This window comes from Podarcis erhardii (genome assembly GCF_964252035.2).
Source record: "Podarcis erhardii genome assembly, chromosome: 15".
Taxonomy (NCBI): domain Eukaryota; kingdom Metazoa; phylum Chordata; class Lepidosauria; order Squamata; family Lacertidae; genus Podarcis; species Podarcis erhardii.
The window spans coordinates 30,071,543-30,086,178 of NC_138505.1; the positions used below are offsets into that span (position 1 = coordinate 30,071,543).

At 43.8% G+C, this 14,636-nt stretch overlaps 1 protein-coding gene across 1 annotated transcript in view; it reads left to right on the forward strand.

The window, feature by feature from the left end:
- The first annotated feature begins 261 nt into the window (after positions 1-261).
- The window catches only part of LOC309330892 (septin-2), a 58,637-nt gene continuing 44,262 nt past the window's right edge, over positions 262-14,636 (forward strand). Inside the window, exons 1-4 of the mRNA XM_081842829.1 lie at positions 262-389; positions 9,457-9,508; positions 10,290-10,389; positions 14,236-14,322. Of these exons, the coding sequence (XP_081698955.1) occupies positions 9,482-9,508; positions 10,290-10,389; positions 14,236-14,322 (214 nt within the window). The 5' untranslated portion in view covers positions 262-389; positions 9,457-9,481. The remainder of the gene's footprint in view (positions 390-9,456; positions 9,509-10,289; positions 10,390-14,235; positions 14,323-14,636) is intronic.

Genomic DNA, 14,636 nt, shown 5'->3' on the forward strand with positions numbered 1-14,636 from the left:
AACGAGGACGTGGACGAGGGACGAAGATTAAACCCCCACCAAATGCCTCCTCCCTCCCCATTCCTTGTCAAGGGCAGGAAAAGAATCCCTTCAGCGGAATCTGAGGGTGGGGCGGGGGGGGGGGAAGATAACAAAAAAAGAGAGATACATTCTAGGACTTTCTCCTCGACTGCTCCCTCCCTCGCTTCCCCCCTTCGATTTCAAAAGCAGGAGACGGCAGCCAGGCCGACACAGAGAGTTTAAGGGCTAGAGCGGGCCGCCGAGGCTTGTGGGATACGGGCGGAGCTTCAGGACGAGGAAGTCTCCCGCCTCCTCCCCTCCCCCAGCGCTGTCTCTTACTCCGGGCCTGGCTGCCGACTGCGGTGCCTGAGGAGGGGTTTTTGGACGAGGTAAGGGGCGAGGCGGCGGCGGCGGCGGCTGCTGCTCCGGCTTCCCGAGTTTGAGGCCTACCCCCTTCCCTCCTTCCCCACAGGGAAGGGGACTGAGGGGAAGGAAGACCGGCTGACTGACTTGACAGCCCCCCCCCTGGAGTGGGGGGGGGCGAGGGGGGTCGCTGCCCCTCAGCTTCCTCCACTGGGGCGTTGCAGGTGGTGCCCCCCCTTTTCCTAAGGGCCGAGGTCCCTTTTCCTGCCCCCAATAAAATATTTGAAGGCCCTCCCCCCCCAGTGAATGAGCACTGCCATTCAAATGGCGTCTCTGTGCGTTCTCCAAGTGACCCCCCTAATATTTTGTTTTTAGTTGGCGCCCCTGGCGCACCCGCTGAGGAGGAAGGGCTGCTGTGCTTGGCATCCATCCGGGAATGAAAGGGTGCCCAGTTTATGGGGGTGCGGGGGGGGTGAGCAGAGAAAGTGATGTGGGCCACTGCAAGAGCACTTTGCATGCAGGCCAGGGTGGAGAAAAATCAATGATTATTTTTTTTTAATTAAAAAAACCGGATTTAAAAAAAATTAAAATCGGTTTTTTAAAAAAGAATTAAATCGGATTTTTAAAATAAAATGCTTTTGGGAGAAAAATATTTCTAAAGATAGTTTTCTACTTAAGTTACATTATGGTCCAAAGGCTATTCATCAGGAAATAAGGATTTGTTTTAAGTTTTTCATGTGTGCTAAAACTCAGTCTAAGTTTTTTTTTTAATCGTTTAACCACATCAGTTCACAAACATGGATACATATGCTATTGTTTTAGTTAAATAAATTGTTTGAATTGTTATTAAGGAAATGATTATTTTTCTCCTTCCAAAAAAGTACAGCAGAAAAGCTGTCCAAATATAAACAGTTAACTTATTAAACCTCACAATAATTTCATAATTATCTGTCTCTGTATTTCTAGTAGTATAACCAAATCAGAAATTTTTGATATAATTGTAAAAACTACTCTAAAAATTTATTGTTCTAAAAATGAAACCTTCATCTAGTTGTAAATATGCAAGAATGAGTCTTTCTGTAAAAAAATGATTTAAATCAAGTCTTACTGACTAGTGATTTAAATCATGATTTAAATTGATTTGATTTAAATCAAATCCACCCTGACACAGGCTAAATTAACTTCCCTCCCTCCCTCCTTTGAATGCTTCCTTCAGCTCCTCAACTGGAACAAGGAGTGGCTGTGTTGGGGGGAAAGGGCAAACTGTTAACCCAGTTCATAGGAGCCAACCCCTTTGGGCCCACCCCCCCCGTAAAATATTTGAGGGGGCTGCCCCCCCCCCAGTTGATGAGTATTACCATTCAAATGGTGGGTCGGTGCTGTGTCATGTGATCAGTTAGGCAGGGTGGGGCTTACCTGCCCCCCCAAAAAAAATTTTTAGTTGGCATGTATAAAAATCATAGAATTGTAGATCTGGAAGGGACCCTGAGGGTTATCTAGTCCAACCCCCTGCAGTGCAGGAATCTTTTGCCCAACATGGGTTTCAAACTGACAGCTAAGAGTCTCATACTTGACCAACTGAGCTAGAAGACAGACAGCTTAATTTACTGTCTCTCCCCACCCCCGGAAGACATCCCTACTTGAATGAGGGGCAACTGGTTGGTTGTGGGTTTTTTTTGCAGGGGGTGGGCGGGCTGTGACTTGGTTCATGCTTCATTCGTTTTATTTGCCTTATTTTTATCTTCATAAAATTCATACACTGCTAGGTTGGAAGGGGACCGCAAAGTGGTTAGACAAGAGATAAAACAGTAAAATCAAGAAAGTGACTGCTGTTTTGCATGCAGAAGCTCCCCAGGTCAATGTTATTAAACACAACCTGAATGCTTTCGCTCCCAGGAATATGTAGTGGCAGTCTCTTTTTGCGGGGTGAGGTAGAAGGGCCTGTGCTTTTGTGGGTAGAGCATAGACTTTGCATGCAGAAGATCCTAGTGTGATTCATTCTCCCTGATAATGCTCCCCCCTCCCAAGGATAAGGGGTGTTTATTCTTTTTTGGGAAGATTTTGTCACGTTGAAAAACAAACAATTAGTTCTGTTGTGTTTTTGTATTGTGTACTTAATTTAATGGGGCTTGACCATAATAAACATTTCAATTTTTAACTATGTATATACTTCTTAGCACCATAGTCTCTTAAGTGATGTAAAGTAAGGATAAAAAGATAGAAAAAAAGATAAAATTGGTTAAAACTAACCATAAAACCAGAGAACGTACTTGAAATGCTTGCTGAAAAAGGTTTTCAGTAAGAGCTGGAAGTTCAACAGGGAGGAGGCTTGTCTGGTCTAAGCTGGGAGGGAGTTCTACAGAATTGGGCCAACAGTCAGAGGCTGGTGAAAAGGGGCACAAAAATCTCCTGTCAGTCTATGGAGTGTATGATGTATATGAGTGTGATGGCGCTATGCTGCTGTCATGGCAAGATCAATCGCGGAAGAAACTTCCCTTCCATTTTTGCACCGCAACAAAAGGCATACGGTAAAATGATTTATTTCATACAGTTCCTTGCCAAAGTCTTAAAGAACCCTAAGTATGAGCTGCACATCCAAGCCATGGGGGGCCACTAACTGACTCCCCTGAAGACCTCAGTGATGGGGCAGCAATATAAGGAGTCAGGTGGTCCTTAAGCTACCGGTATCGTGTACTAAAGTCGTTAAGGCCCTTTCAAATTAACACAAGAACCTTGAACTCTGAACTACTTTTTGAGACACAGTGCTGCAGCTATTGGGCTCGGGGGACAAAGTGTTTGACCTGATATAAGGCAGCTTCCTGTGTTGTTTCTGGCAGGGCTTCTGTATCAGTCAAAAAATAGTAAAAATCAATAGACGGTTTTCTGCTGGAACAGATATGCAGGATGGGTGGGATAGTTAGTGGTGGAAAGCTTCACCTGGTGATATTTTGCCTGTTGCAGACATTTAAAATCTACTCTCGGGATTTCCTGATGGAGCCCCAAGCTGCTATCAAGCAAAATTCCACATTAGATGATAGTCCATATCTCTCTCTGTGTAAAGTTACACATTGTGCATTTTTGCTTATCACACATATTTGAAAGCCAACCCTGTCCCTGGGTGGGCTCCTGTGTCTTTGCTGGGTGCAAAAATAAAAATAAGCAGGCAATATAGTTCCAAGCAGGCATGATGGGGAATGCGGTTAATTTTGACCTATTATATAGCTTTAAAAGTAATCATGGGAACCTGGAGCTACTCCCCCCTCCCTCATGTTTGCATCAAGCAGTAGTTCACTGGAATGCTAAATGCTTGTTTTAATCTAAAGAATTAGCACCCCTAGTATCTTCCTCCCTCTTCCTAGGAATGCCCTGTTAACTCACTTCTGAAGTGGAAAGAGGGAAATATGTGCAGTGCTGGCTCTGAGAGCTGCCTGGGCATTTTTAATTATTATTTTTTTGCAGCGTAAATCCCCAGCTGGAACTGGCAGCTTGAGGAAAGGAAGACCTGTGTGTTTGGAAATGTTAAAAAAGTAAGGCAAGCTGCATTTAGCTGCATTGAAATTTAATTTTCTGTTGGCGTGGGGAGCATTTTCGAATGCTAAAATATTTTAAAGCTTCATGTGTCTGTCCATATGTGCATAGGTCTTGCAGGTCGCAGGTGGGAAATCCATTCATTGCTTGCTGCTTTGGCAAGAAGGAAAGTGGCTTCTGATTATGTCCTGCCCTATTTGGCAGCCATTCATAGAGCTGTCTTTCTAATCCTTTGTGTGGGTTTTTAAAGCCACGCACGCTTGCGCTGTTGTATTGGGAAGTGAGGAATAACAGCAGTGGTGAGGGTTAAGGACATGCGTGCAGGCTGCTACAAAATTGCAAGGAAGCCGCACATGGGAGAGGCTGTAAGTACGACACGCAAGCAATATATATATTGTTTCCCTAAACTAGAAAACATAATTGCATCTCTGAGTGAGCTAAGTGTCAGACATGCACATCCATTTATCACTGAATGGCTTTATACAGCTTTATCTAGTTATACAGCTAAATACTTAGGATTTCTCCATCTTAACCCCTGTTTCTTTCTCTGTGCTCATAAGCTCCAGATTTGTGCTTGGCTTTGCAATTCTGAAAGCATTTTAGGAATGCCGCATGGATCCAGTACTTCCTGCTTCCATCCCCACCCAGTGCGTCTGGTGTAAGCTATTGGGTATAGATCCTGGCAGGAAAACTTGATCTTCAACACACTGCTCAAGAGTTGGGTGGTTTTTTTGTTCATTCTTGCATATATCCCTTTCCTTTTTAAAATAAATAAATGGAGAGATGGAAAAGCTCTTTTGTGGCTTTCATCCAACTATTCTTCCCTTGGAAGGCTGTAAAATGTCTTTGGTTTTGGTATTAAAATGCATCAGGCTGCTTACTCAGTTAAAACCATCTACAGACATAATCACTGCTCCACATGCCAGACATGCAGGATTTGAAAGAATAAGAGATGGATGTCTGAGCTGGTTTGTAATCACTTCAGAATTACAAAAGCTAAAAGAGACACCATCACACGATGGCTACTCTCACAATGATAGACATTTCTGCAAACTTGGGAATGTTACCCTTTTTTTTTATGGATTCATTTTTAAGGGCCCTAAACTGATGGCACAATAAGTATTCTAGTCTTTAAGAAGTTTTAATGCCAATTACAAAATCAACTTACTATGGGAAAAAAAAAAAAAGAAAATCACTCCGGATACCAAGAGCAGCAGGATATAAATAATGAATTGTTTTTATATACACACATGCTCTTATAACCATGATGATAAATCATTGGCTAATTTTTGGGTGTACTGCAAACCTGAAAACTTTATATAATGTTTTCATTTTGTTGTGACTGGAGAGTGAAGTCCTCAGATGCCAGCTACTAAGTTTACTTTTTGCATCCCGAAGTTACAAAGGAAATGACCTGGGTTCCTTCCTGCCTCTTCCAGAAGGGGCCTCATCTCGTAATGGACTTTTGGGATGACAACATACTTTGGACGCTAGTGTTTGATTGTCATGTCCAACTGACGTGGATCTCTGTACTCTTTGAGTGTAATTTTCAAAAGCCTGCGCTCCCGTGAGATCGGAAATGTTATTGGTACAGTATGTGTCCTTCTGAAATCAACTTTGATGAATGGTGGCTTACCAAGTTATACAACATCAAAATATGCCCAGTACTGATTTTTTTTTTTTTTAAAATAAATTGTACAGTTTTGTGTGTGTCTAGAAATTGTTAAACCACATGTGGTCAAGTACAGTGGTACCTTGAGTATGGAAATTTGCTTCTGTATCGATTGCTGATCAGTTTTGTGAATCAGGTCTGCCTTTGCTTAGTTGAGATGTTCCTTAAGCAAGACTGCGTTTGCTTCCACACTGCCATGTGTAGTTTTAACTAATAGCAGAGCAGTTAGGGGGTGGGAGTGTTTGTCAGAAGAGGGCTCTGCTCCCCACATCCCTGCAGGATGGATTGCTTCTTCCTTCCTCTGCAAGCCCATTTTGTTTCCATGCTGTCAGTGGAGGATGACAAGCCTGTCCCTCCATGAATATGGAAACCAAGCGGACTGACTGAGGAGAGACTAAGAGGTCTGTTCTTACTATGTTGGTGTACTAGGTAGAAAGCACCGCCCAGCGGGGGAACACCCCCCCCCCATTTAGTCTCTTAGGATTAATTATTTTTTGGGCCTCCTGTATGAAGCTTATTTAAGGCTACAGCTGTGATGCTTGTAGCATAGGTTGGCTGCAAACATACCTACAAAGATATGAGGATGGGTTTTGGATAGTTTGCTTGCAAAGAGGGCTGAGAATGCTACAAGTTTATTGGACGTTGGTACTTGGTCAATTCAGCTTCGGCTATCAGCTGACCTCTACGAAAGATAACCTGGGCATTAGTCCAAACACTACTGAAAGCTCTGTTTGTACAGCTGCATTGCTTTTTTGGGGATGGGGAGGTCCTTAACAAAACGTGTAACGGAGTTGCGTTGAGACTATTGTTTAAAAACATGTTTGGTGATTATTATTTTTTAATGACTAGTAATTAGGCAGCTGATTTTTTTAAAATTTTAAATACTGTTTTATCAAAACATCAGATGGCAAACGTGATCCCATCTACTCTCATCTCTGTTGTCCAAGAGAAAATGCTTCTTCCAACAGATGCCAGCTGCAGTACACAGACATATCATCTAAAGCAGGGTTAGCCAACATTTGCCATTGAACTCCCAGCTCCCATCACCCCCAGCCAGTGCAGCCAGTAGTCAGGGATGATAGGAGCTGTATTCCAGTCCTGCTACCAGGTTCCCTATTTCTGATCTAACCTAATGAGGGTGGCAGTTCTATGCATGCTTAAAGAAAGCTAAGTGCCACCGAACGAATGCAGTGAGAATTAACTTCTGAGTAAATGTGTATTTGGGTATGATGGCACATCTCTGCAGTACCTCTTACACTGTTTAGAGCAGCTGGAGCTGGTCTGTTAGGATGAAGGGGCACTGCCCTATCACGCTCAATCTGCCCTTAGCCAGTCTCCAGCTCCCCACCTTCCTACTTAACAACCAATCCTGGGGGTGGTACTGGTTGTAAGCTGCCTCCTCCTTGGTCTTAGTTTTGTCCTTCTAGAATTCAGCAAGGAGGAGGATGGGGCCAAAATGATAGTTAATTGGTTCTCCCTCTTGTTGGTTCTGGCTCCACCTGCTGTTTTGGCTTCCTGCATTTTGCCGTACCAGTCCCAATGGGCACCAGTCAACACCACTTAAGACTGATTGCAGAGTTTGGGGCTTTGCTGTCATAGCCAGTGTTTGTCATATCCAGCTTTTCCTTTTCTTTTGTGTGCGGATAACCTCTACTGAAGATGCACACCTTTACCCTGGTCTTTCATAGAATCATAATATTGTAGAGTTGGAAGGGATCGCAAGGGGCATCTAGTCAAACTAAAGCATCCATGACAGATGACCATATGCCTAAAAGCCTCTAGTGAGGGAGAGTTCACCACCTTCCAAGGGAGTCGGTTCCACTGTCGAACAGCTCTTTCCTGATGTTTAGTCAGAATCTCCTTTCTTGTAAATTGAATCCATTGTCTCAGGTCCTAGTCACTGGAGCAGCAGTAAACAAGCTTGCTCCATTCTTCATGTGACAGCCCTTTAGATATTTGTAGATGGCTATCCTATCTCCTCTCAGCCTCTTCATTTCCAGGCTAAACATACCCAACTCTCTCAACTGTTCCTCATCAGTCTTGGTTTCCAGACACCTGAGTTGTGTGTTTTCAGGACCCACCCTATTCCTGTGGCTGTAACTTGTTTTAACGTTTTAATACTGAGTTTCAGAGTGTTGTGACCTGCCCTGGGACCTGCTGGGGAATCGTGGGTAATAATAATATACTAAAAGCGCTGTGGGGAACTTTAGCAAACAGGCAAGCGCTGTGAACCAGCACTGTGAATGGTTGATCTATGTATTTGTGATCTGTATATTTGCTGGGGAGCATTGGGGAAAAGCTGAAGATTCCCCTCCCTCCAACTAATTTTCTAACCATTTTTTTCTGGTGCAAACATTTAGCAGTCCTCTTGCATTCTATTACAACTTGGTGTTGCATCCTGCCAGCAACACTGAACATTAGTAAGCAACAGGAAAGCATCTGCATCCAGAAGTCACAGGTGTCTGTCTGTAGGTCACTTCCTTCTTTTCAGGCCACAAAATGTGTTTGTCAAGAAGGCCAGTGATTAAACTTCTTGAGTCTCTCCTCCTTTGTTTCTGTATAATTTCTGAATAAAGGAGCAGTTGGTTTCATTTTTTTTATACTCAACTGCACGACAAGTATATTGGAAATCCAGAAACATAAGAACCTGCTAGTCCTGGCTTAGTTACAGTGGTGAAAATTCCTAAATTATTGATATAGGAACTCAAGAGTGGCTTCTGAGAGCAATGTGGTCTGAGCTTTGAGCAAGAAGCTCACATGTGAGCTCTTTTCTCCTTCGATCACATGGCAACTTAGCTGAGAGTCAGAAGCTACTGCTTGAAGAGCCACGCTCTTGTCTCATTTGCAAAATGATGTTTTCTTTGTTTGCTGCTTCCAACTTGGTTATAGTAAATTTGTTTACAGTATTTATAATTTGTGAGTCACCCAATAAAATACACTCTAGGAGACGTACAACAGAATAAGCAACATTAAAAACAAAGCACATAATGACAAATCAGCACTAAAACCAACCCCGCAACTTTCTCGGAGTCTTCTCCCCTTATACCCCTCTTCTGCATTATTAGCAGCATCCTTCTCCACACCCCCACGGGTATTCCTTCTCCCCTTAAACCCCTCTCCTGCATTATTAGCAGCATCCTTCTCCACACCCCCCACGCGCGTTCCTTCTCCCCTTAAACCCCTCTCCTGCATTATTAGCAGCATCCTTCTCCACACACCCCACGCGTGCTCCTTGTCCCTTGAGTGCTTTTCCTTCCCTCCCCACTTAAAACGTGATTACAAAGCACGGATCCACATGGATCCTCAGGATTTTTGCACTGGGTCACCCCAGATTCACCATCAGATCACATAGCATGTCCATGGCTACAGCCTGCACAAAAAAACACACACGCACCCACTGTTTCATGGGGCCGCAATGGCGCAAAAATGTGGTTACAAAGCATGGATCCACATAGATCCTCAGGATTTTTGCATTGGGCTACCCCAAACTCACCGTCAGATCACATGTCTGTGGCCACAGAATGAACCACAAAAATCATACATCCACTGTTTCGTTTAGAATATTTTTTTCCTTGTTTTCCTCCTCTAAAAACTACGTGCGTATTATGGTCAGGTGCGTGTTATGGAGCGAAAAATGCGGTAACTTATCAATGGGACTCAAAAAGCTTAAATTGAACCTGTTGCTATCACTCTACAGATAATAAAATAAATGATACCAAATAATGGACAGAACAGTCCTTTCCCCTAACACATATTTCCATAGCCAGAGGTGGGTGAGGGTCTGCATCTGTTTGGTTCCCTGTGCCATAGCAGTAAAAATGATGAAATGAATTCTTGGCTTTCCCATTTAACACAGACTTTGTTCCTATTCTCTTCCTCCCATCCCCATCCAGGATCTGAAATTTGGAGTGTGAGAACATGTCTCAATCTGGTGAGAAAGTGAAGGTAAGTAGAATGGGTTTGTGGCAGACCTAACCAGAACACTGTGCTAGCAACATTGCTTGTATGTGTGTTCTGACTTGTGAGCGTGGGGCTGCATGTTAAGGACTTTCAAAACCACCGTGCTGCTCTTTGAAGCCCCGACAACCTAGGCTTCAAAGCACAGCATCATCTGACATTACTGTGACATTGTGTGATTGCCAGGTGGTCAGCTGCCAAATTTGGCCTGCCTGGGGTGGAGATATAGTGATCTGGCCCACTAGCCAGAAAGGGTTGCCCACTCCTGCTGTACAGTCCTATATGACATTGATTTGAGCAGAAGGTTAGCCCTCCAGCAGCCATCCTTTGTGGCATAGTCAGCAGTTGGGTATAAACCACACAATTCTCAAACATGAGTTGGGTTATTAAGCAGTAATTTGGTTATTAAGAGAACTTTGTGCCACTTCCGACACACATGAGAAGTGGCGAAAGAGGAAGTGTGGCTAAGTCTGCGTGAGGGCAGGATGTCTGCACTCTATGTGTAGAGGGCACGTTCTCCAAATTTGTGGATGACACGAACATTTCCTCCCATGAAACATTTACATGAGACCCAGGAAAAGAGGAAACATGAGTTATTGTTCTTGCTGTTCCACTTCTGTCAAAACACCCAACCCTGTGGTCCTGCCGATTTGTGTTGATTCTTTCTTGGTTCATTTTGTGTGCTTTTGTCATAAAACCCCTGTGCTTTTGTTACAACCGACTGCCATGTCCAGTTCACAACTTTTATTGTTTTTCTCCGTCTCCTCAGTTTTCTGACTCGGCAGGATATGTAGGCTTTGCCAATCTCCCCAACCAAGTCCACAGGAAGTCTGTCAAGAAAGGTTTTGAGTTCACCCTCATGGTGGTTGGTAGGTGCTCCCCCCCCCTCTTTTTTTATAAGCACTTCATTATTAGACTATTTTAGGCTGTTAAATATATATCTTTCTTTTGTGTGTGTCTCTCCATCAGTTCTTCCTCCTTTTTGTGTGGAAATCTATTGTTGAAACTGTCATATGGAAGCTAGTTCAGTCTGGATTTCTTCCTGTGAATTGTCTGTCCCTGTTCTTGGGGGGTGGGGAAAGAGACGAGGTAAAGAGCACTGAAGTTAGTATCTCACTAAAGAGGCACAGCCTTCCTGCCATTGCTGGTGAAGGAAGGGAAATAGCTCAGTGGCAGGGCATCTGTTTTGCATGGAGAAGATCCCAGTTTCAACCTCTACCATTTGCAAATAGGGATTTGCTTGCAGGAAGGTTATATGACAGGGGAAGGGAACCCTTTTCAGCCCAAAGGGCAGTTCTCTTCTGGGCAACTTTCTGAGGGCCTATGATGCAAGGTGCAATAGTGGGCAGAGCAATAAATATTATTATTATTATTTATTTGTATTAGTATTATTAGTACCCCACCCATCTGACTGGATTGCCCCAGCTTCCAACATATATAAAAACATAGGTAAAGGGACCCCTGACCATTAGGTCCAGTCATGGCCGACTCTGGGGTTGTGGCGCTCATCTCGCTTTATTGGCTGAGGGAGCCGGTGTACAGCTTCCGGGTCATGTGGCCAGCATGACTAAGCTGCTTCTGGCAAACCAGAGCAGCGCACGGAAACGCCATTTACCTTCCTGCCGGAGCGGTACCTATTTATCTACTTGCACATTGACGTGCTTTTGAACTGCTAGGTTGGCAGGAGCAGGGACCGAGCAATGGGAGCTCACCCCGTCGTGGGGATTCGAATTGCCGACCTTCTGATCGGCAAGTCCTAGGCTCTGTGGTTTAACCCACAGCGCCACCCGCGTCCCTATATAAAAACATAATAAAACATTAAACATTAAAAAAACTTCCACGTACAGGGCTTTTTATGATTTGAAACCAATCTGTGTTTGAATGCAGATTTTACCTTTGTACAGCAGGTTAGTTTTTACATACACTCACACATCCCTCTCCATCCTCCAACAAAGCAAGCAAGAGGCATTACCGGAGTCCATAAATCATAAAATCGTAAGAGTAGGAAGTCTCATGTTCTACCGACTGAGTTTTCCTCCAGTTCAAGTAGACATTCCAGCCTGGGAGGAACAATTGGGGTGTGATGAGGGTCAGTGAGGGATGTGACTTGGGAAGAGAGGATGTAACCTGTGGAGAGTCATGAGGGTCAGATGGAGAGGCCTTGAGGGCTGCATTTGCCCTTGGGCTGGAGGCTCCCCACCCCGTTATACAACGATGATAATTTATTTTGCATTCCTTTTTAATACAGTATGCTTGCAGAGTGTTTTCATGTCTTCTGGTTAGTCATTCCTCCATCCCACGCTTTTCAGTGCATTTCCCCATCAATTTCCAAACTGCAGAAAGTCCAGGGTTTGTGTGTATGCGTGTGTATCATGGCAGACCGCTTTATTCCACTTCACTTACGCAAACCTAAACATCTGGTTTGTGTTGAAATTGCTCATGCAAAATGCAGGCAGTTGGGGGGCACCATGAATGGAAACTTGAAAATGAGGCCCAATGCAGATGTAATCTTCCAGCAGCTACCCAAACCATAGTTGAAAGGACCATCAAGCTTGTGAGCTCTTCCTTCCTCCCCCTGCTTTCCTTTTTGTAGGTGTAGCCATTGATAGCCTCATCTTACATGAATTTTGTCAAATCCTCTTTTAATGCCGTCGAAACCGGTGGCCATCGCTGCTTCTGTCCCTAACTTTGGTTGCATTTAAGTGGACCATGTCTATTTGTGGGCAGATACAAATGTACCCTAGTTGGATCCAAAAAGAGAACTTGGAGGAAATTGGTGCCTGAGGGAGATGAAAGTCACCAAGTTTGCGAGTTGCACCCAATCTCCTAGATGTGGTTTGGTGACTTACGTCTCAACTAGGCCGATAAATGTTGGTACATACATGTATTATTTCACAAGTGCTGTCCACTTTGGTCTGTTTAGGGAAGCTGCTAGCGAGAGAACATTTTCTCGCGGTTAGAGATTATGTCATTAAGACACTGAACCTAGACTATTATTGGAAAGTCATTTGTACCAACATTGACTGCGGTTAGGTTTTAACACCACCAAAACTCCCTCTGACTCACTTCCTCTAAGTTGTCTATGAGGGCACTTGGGAAGCTTACAAGAACTGTCAAAATTCTTTCAAGACACAGTTGTGGAATGGGGGAGAAATTTGATTTGGTTTGCATTTAAAAAAATAAAATAAAAATTAAAGCCAAATCTACAGTGGTGCCCCGCAAGACGAACGCCTCGCAAGACGGAAAACCCGCTAGACGAAAGGGTTTTCCGTTTTGGAGGCGCTTCGCAAAACGAATTTCCCTATGGGCTTGCTTCGCAAGACGAAAATGTCTTGTGAGTTCGTGCGGGGTTTTTTCCCTCCCCCCCCCCTTTTCCTAAGCCCTAAGCCGCTTATCAGCTGATCCGCTAAAAGCCGCTAAACCGCTAATAGCGCTAATCCGCTAAGCTGTCAATGGGCTTGCTTTGCAAGACGAAAAAACCGCTATACGAAGAGCCTCACGGAACGGATTAATTTCGTCTTGTGAGGCACCACTGTATCAAATTTGCACTTTCTGAAAGAATATGAGAACTGAAACACAGTCATGGTTTGAAATTCACACTTAAACCAAATTTTGTGGGGTGGTTCTCTGACCAAACAATGCTTCCAAAAATGGATATATAGGTAAAAGCATGCATAAATAACATACGGAAATGCATTATGTTAAGAGAAGCTGCTTGCGAAAATGTGTATATTAAGTAAAACAATGTACACAATAATGTGTGGAGAAGTTTGCACTGAAATGTTGAAGAATTTTTGTGAGGATTTTTTATAAAATAAACGAAAACCACAAATTGCTGCAGAAATGTGGGGAACCGAATTTAAGATGGGAAACTGAGAGGACCAAAACTGGCAAATTCTTCCATCCCTAGTCAGAACCTTCATATGTCGAAAGAGCTGCCAGGGTCACACAGAAGGCAGAGGGAAATGGCTCCAGGTTTTTTTCCCCCAGGGTGGAGATAGCTTGTCAAAATATCTCCTTCTGTGTCTGTGGGGCAACGGTGGCAGTGAGCTGTTGGGGTGGACACAGTTGTGTGTGGCGTGTCCAGTACCCCTTCTGCTAGCTAGCCCCCATTCGTGTGCAATGGAGGATGCTGTCTTGCCACCAGCTTTGAAGTAACACTCGCTCCACATTCAGCTAGCTTCTGAATGTGTAAAAGGGAGTGTGACACCTTGCCCTTCATTCAAGGCAACCCAAATACCTTGAGCCATCTTTGATGGCTACCACCTCAGAAATGAATGGACTAATGCTGTGTGATTGATTTTAGGAGACCAAATTTCCTCCATAGCCATTCACCCCAACTTTTGCTTTTTCGAGTGTGGGTTGGTGGTGATGCATGAACTTACTTGATATCGAGAGATAAACGTGAATCAAATAAATACAGGAACTGAAGAGAAAGTGCTGGAAAGATGCTTGTCTTGTAGGTATTTGATTAGAGCACTTAATTTGGCCTTATGGGTTGCATTATGAAAATAGGTGGATTAAATTTAGAATTCGCATGGCTCACTTTCCCCAGGCTTGTTTTTCCTGTTTACTTTAGCTAAGCTTAGGAAAGCCTTTGATGTTGTTATCTTATAAAACCAGGGTGGATACTGGCCGCAAGAGATAAACCTGTGGCTTGCATGAAAGTGGGGGGCGGAATTATTCCAGTAATTAAACATCCATCTTATTTACAGGTGAATCTGGCTTGGGAAAATCCACTTTAATCAACAGTTTATTTCTGACCGATCTCTATCCTGAACGTTACATTCCTGGAGCTGCAGGTAAATCGGTTTGTTCTTAATGCTCGCTTTCTGATTTCACGTGCATTGCTTCCTCTAATATTTTGCTTGCACAAGGCTGTTCTTATGTACTGATGATGATAGACTTCTTTTCATAAATATCAGGGCTGTAGCTTCATTAAAAAACAACAACCAACAACAAACTGTAGATTTAATCAATAAATTAAGTGATTAAGGTGTATAAAACGGAAGACCTCTGATGGAAGAATAACTGCACTTCGGTTCGAATCCCCGCGGCAGGGTGCGCTCCCGTCGTTCGGTCCCAGCGCCTGCCAACCTAGCAGTTTGAAAGCACC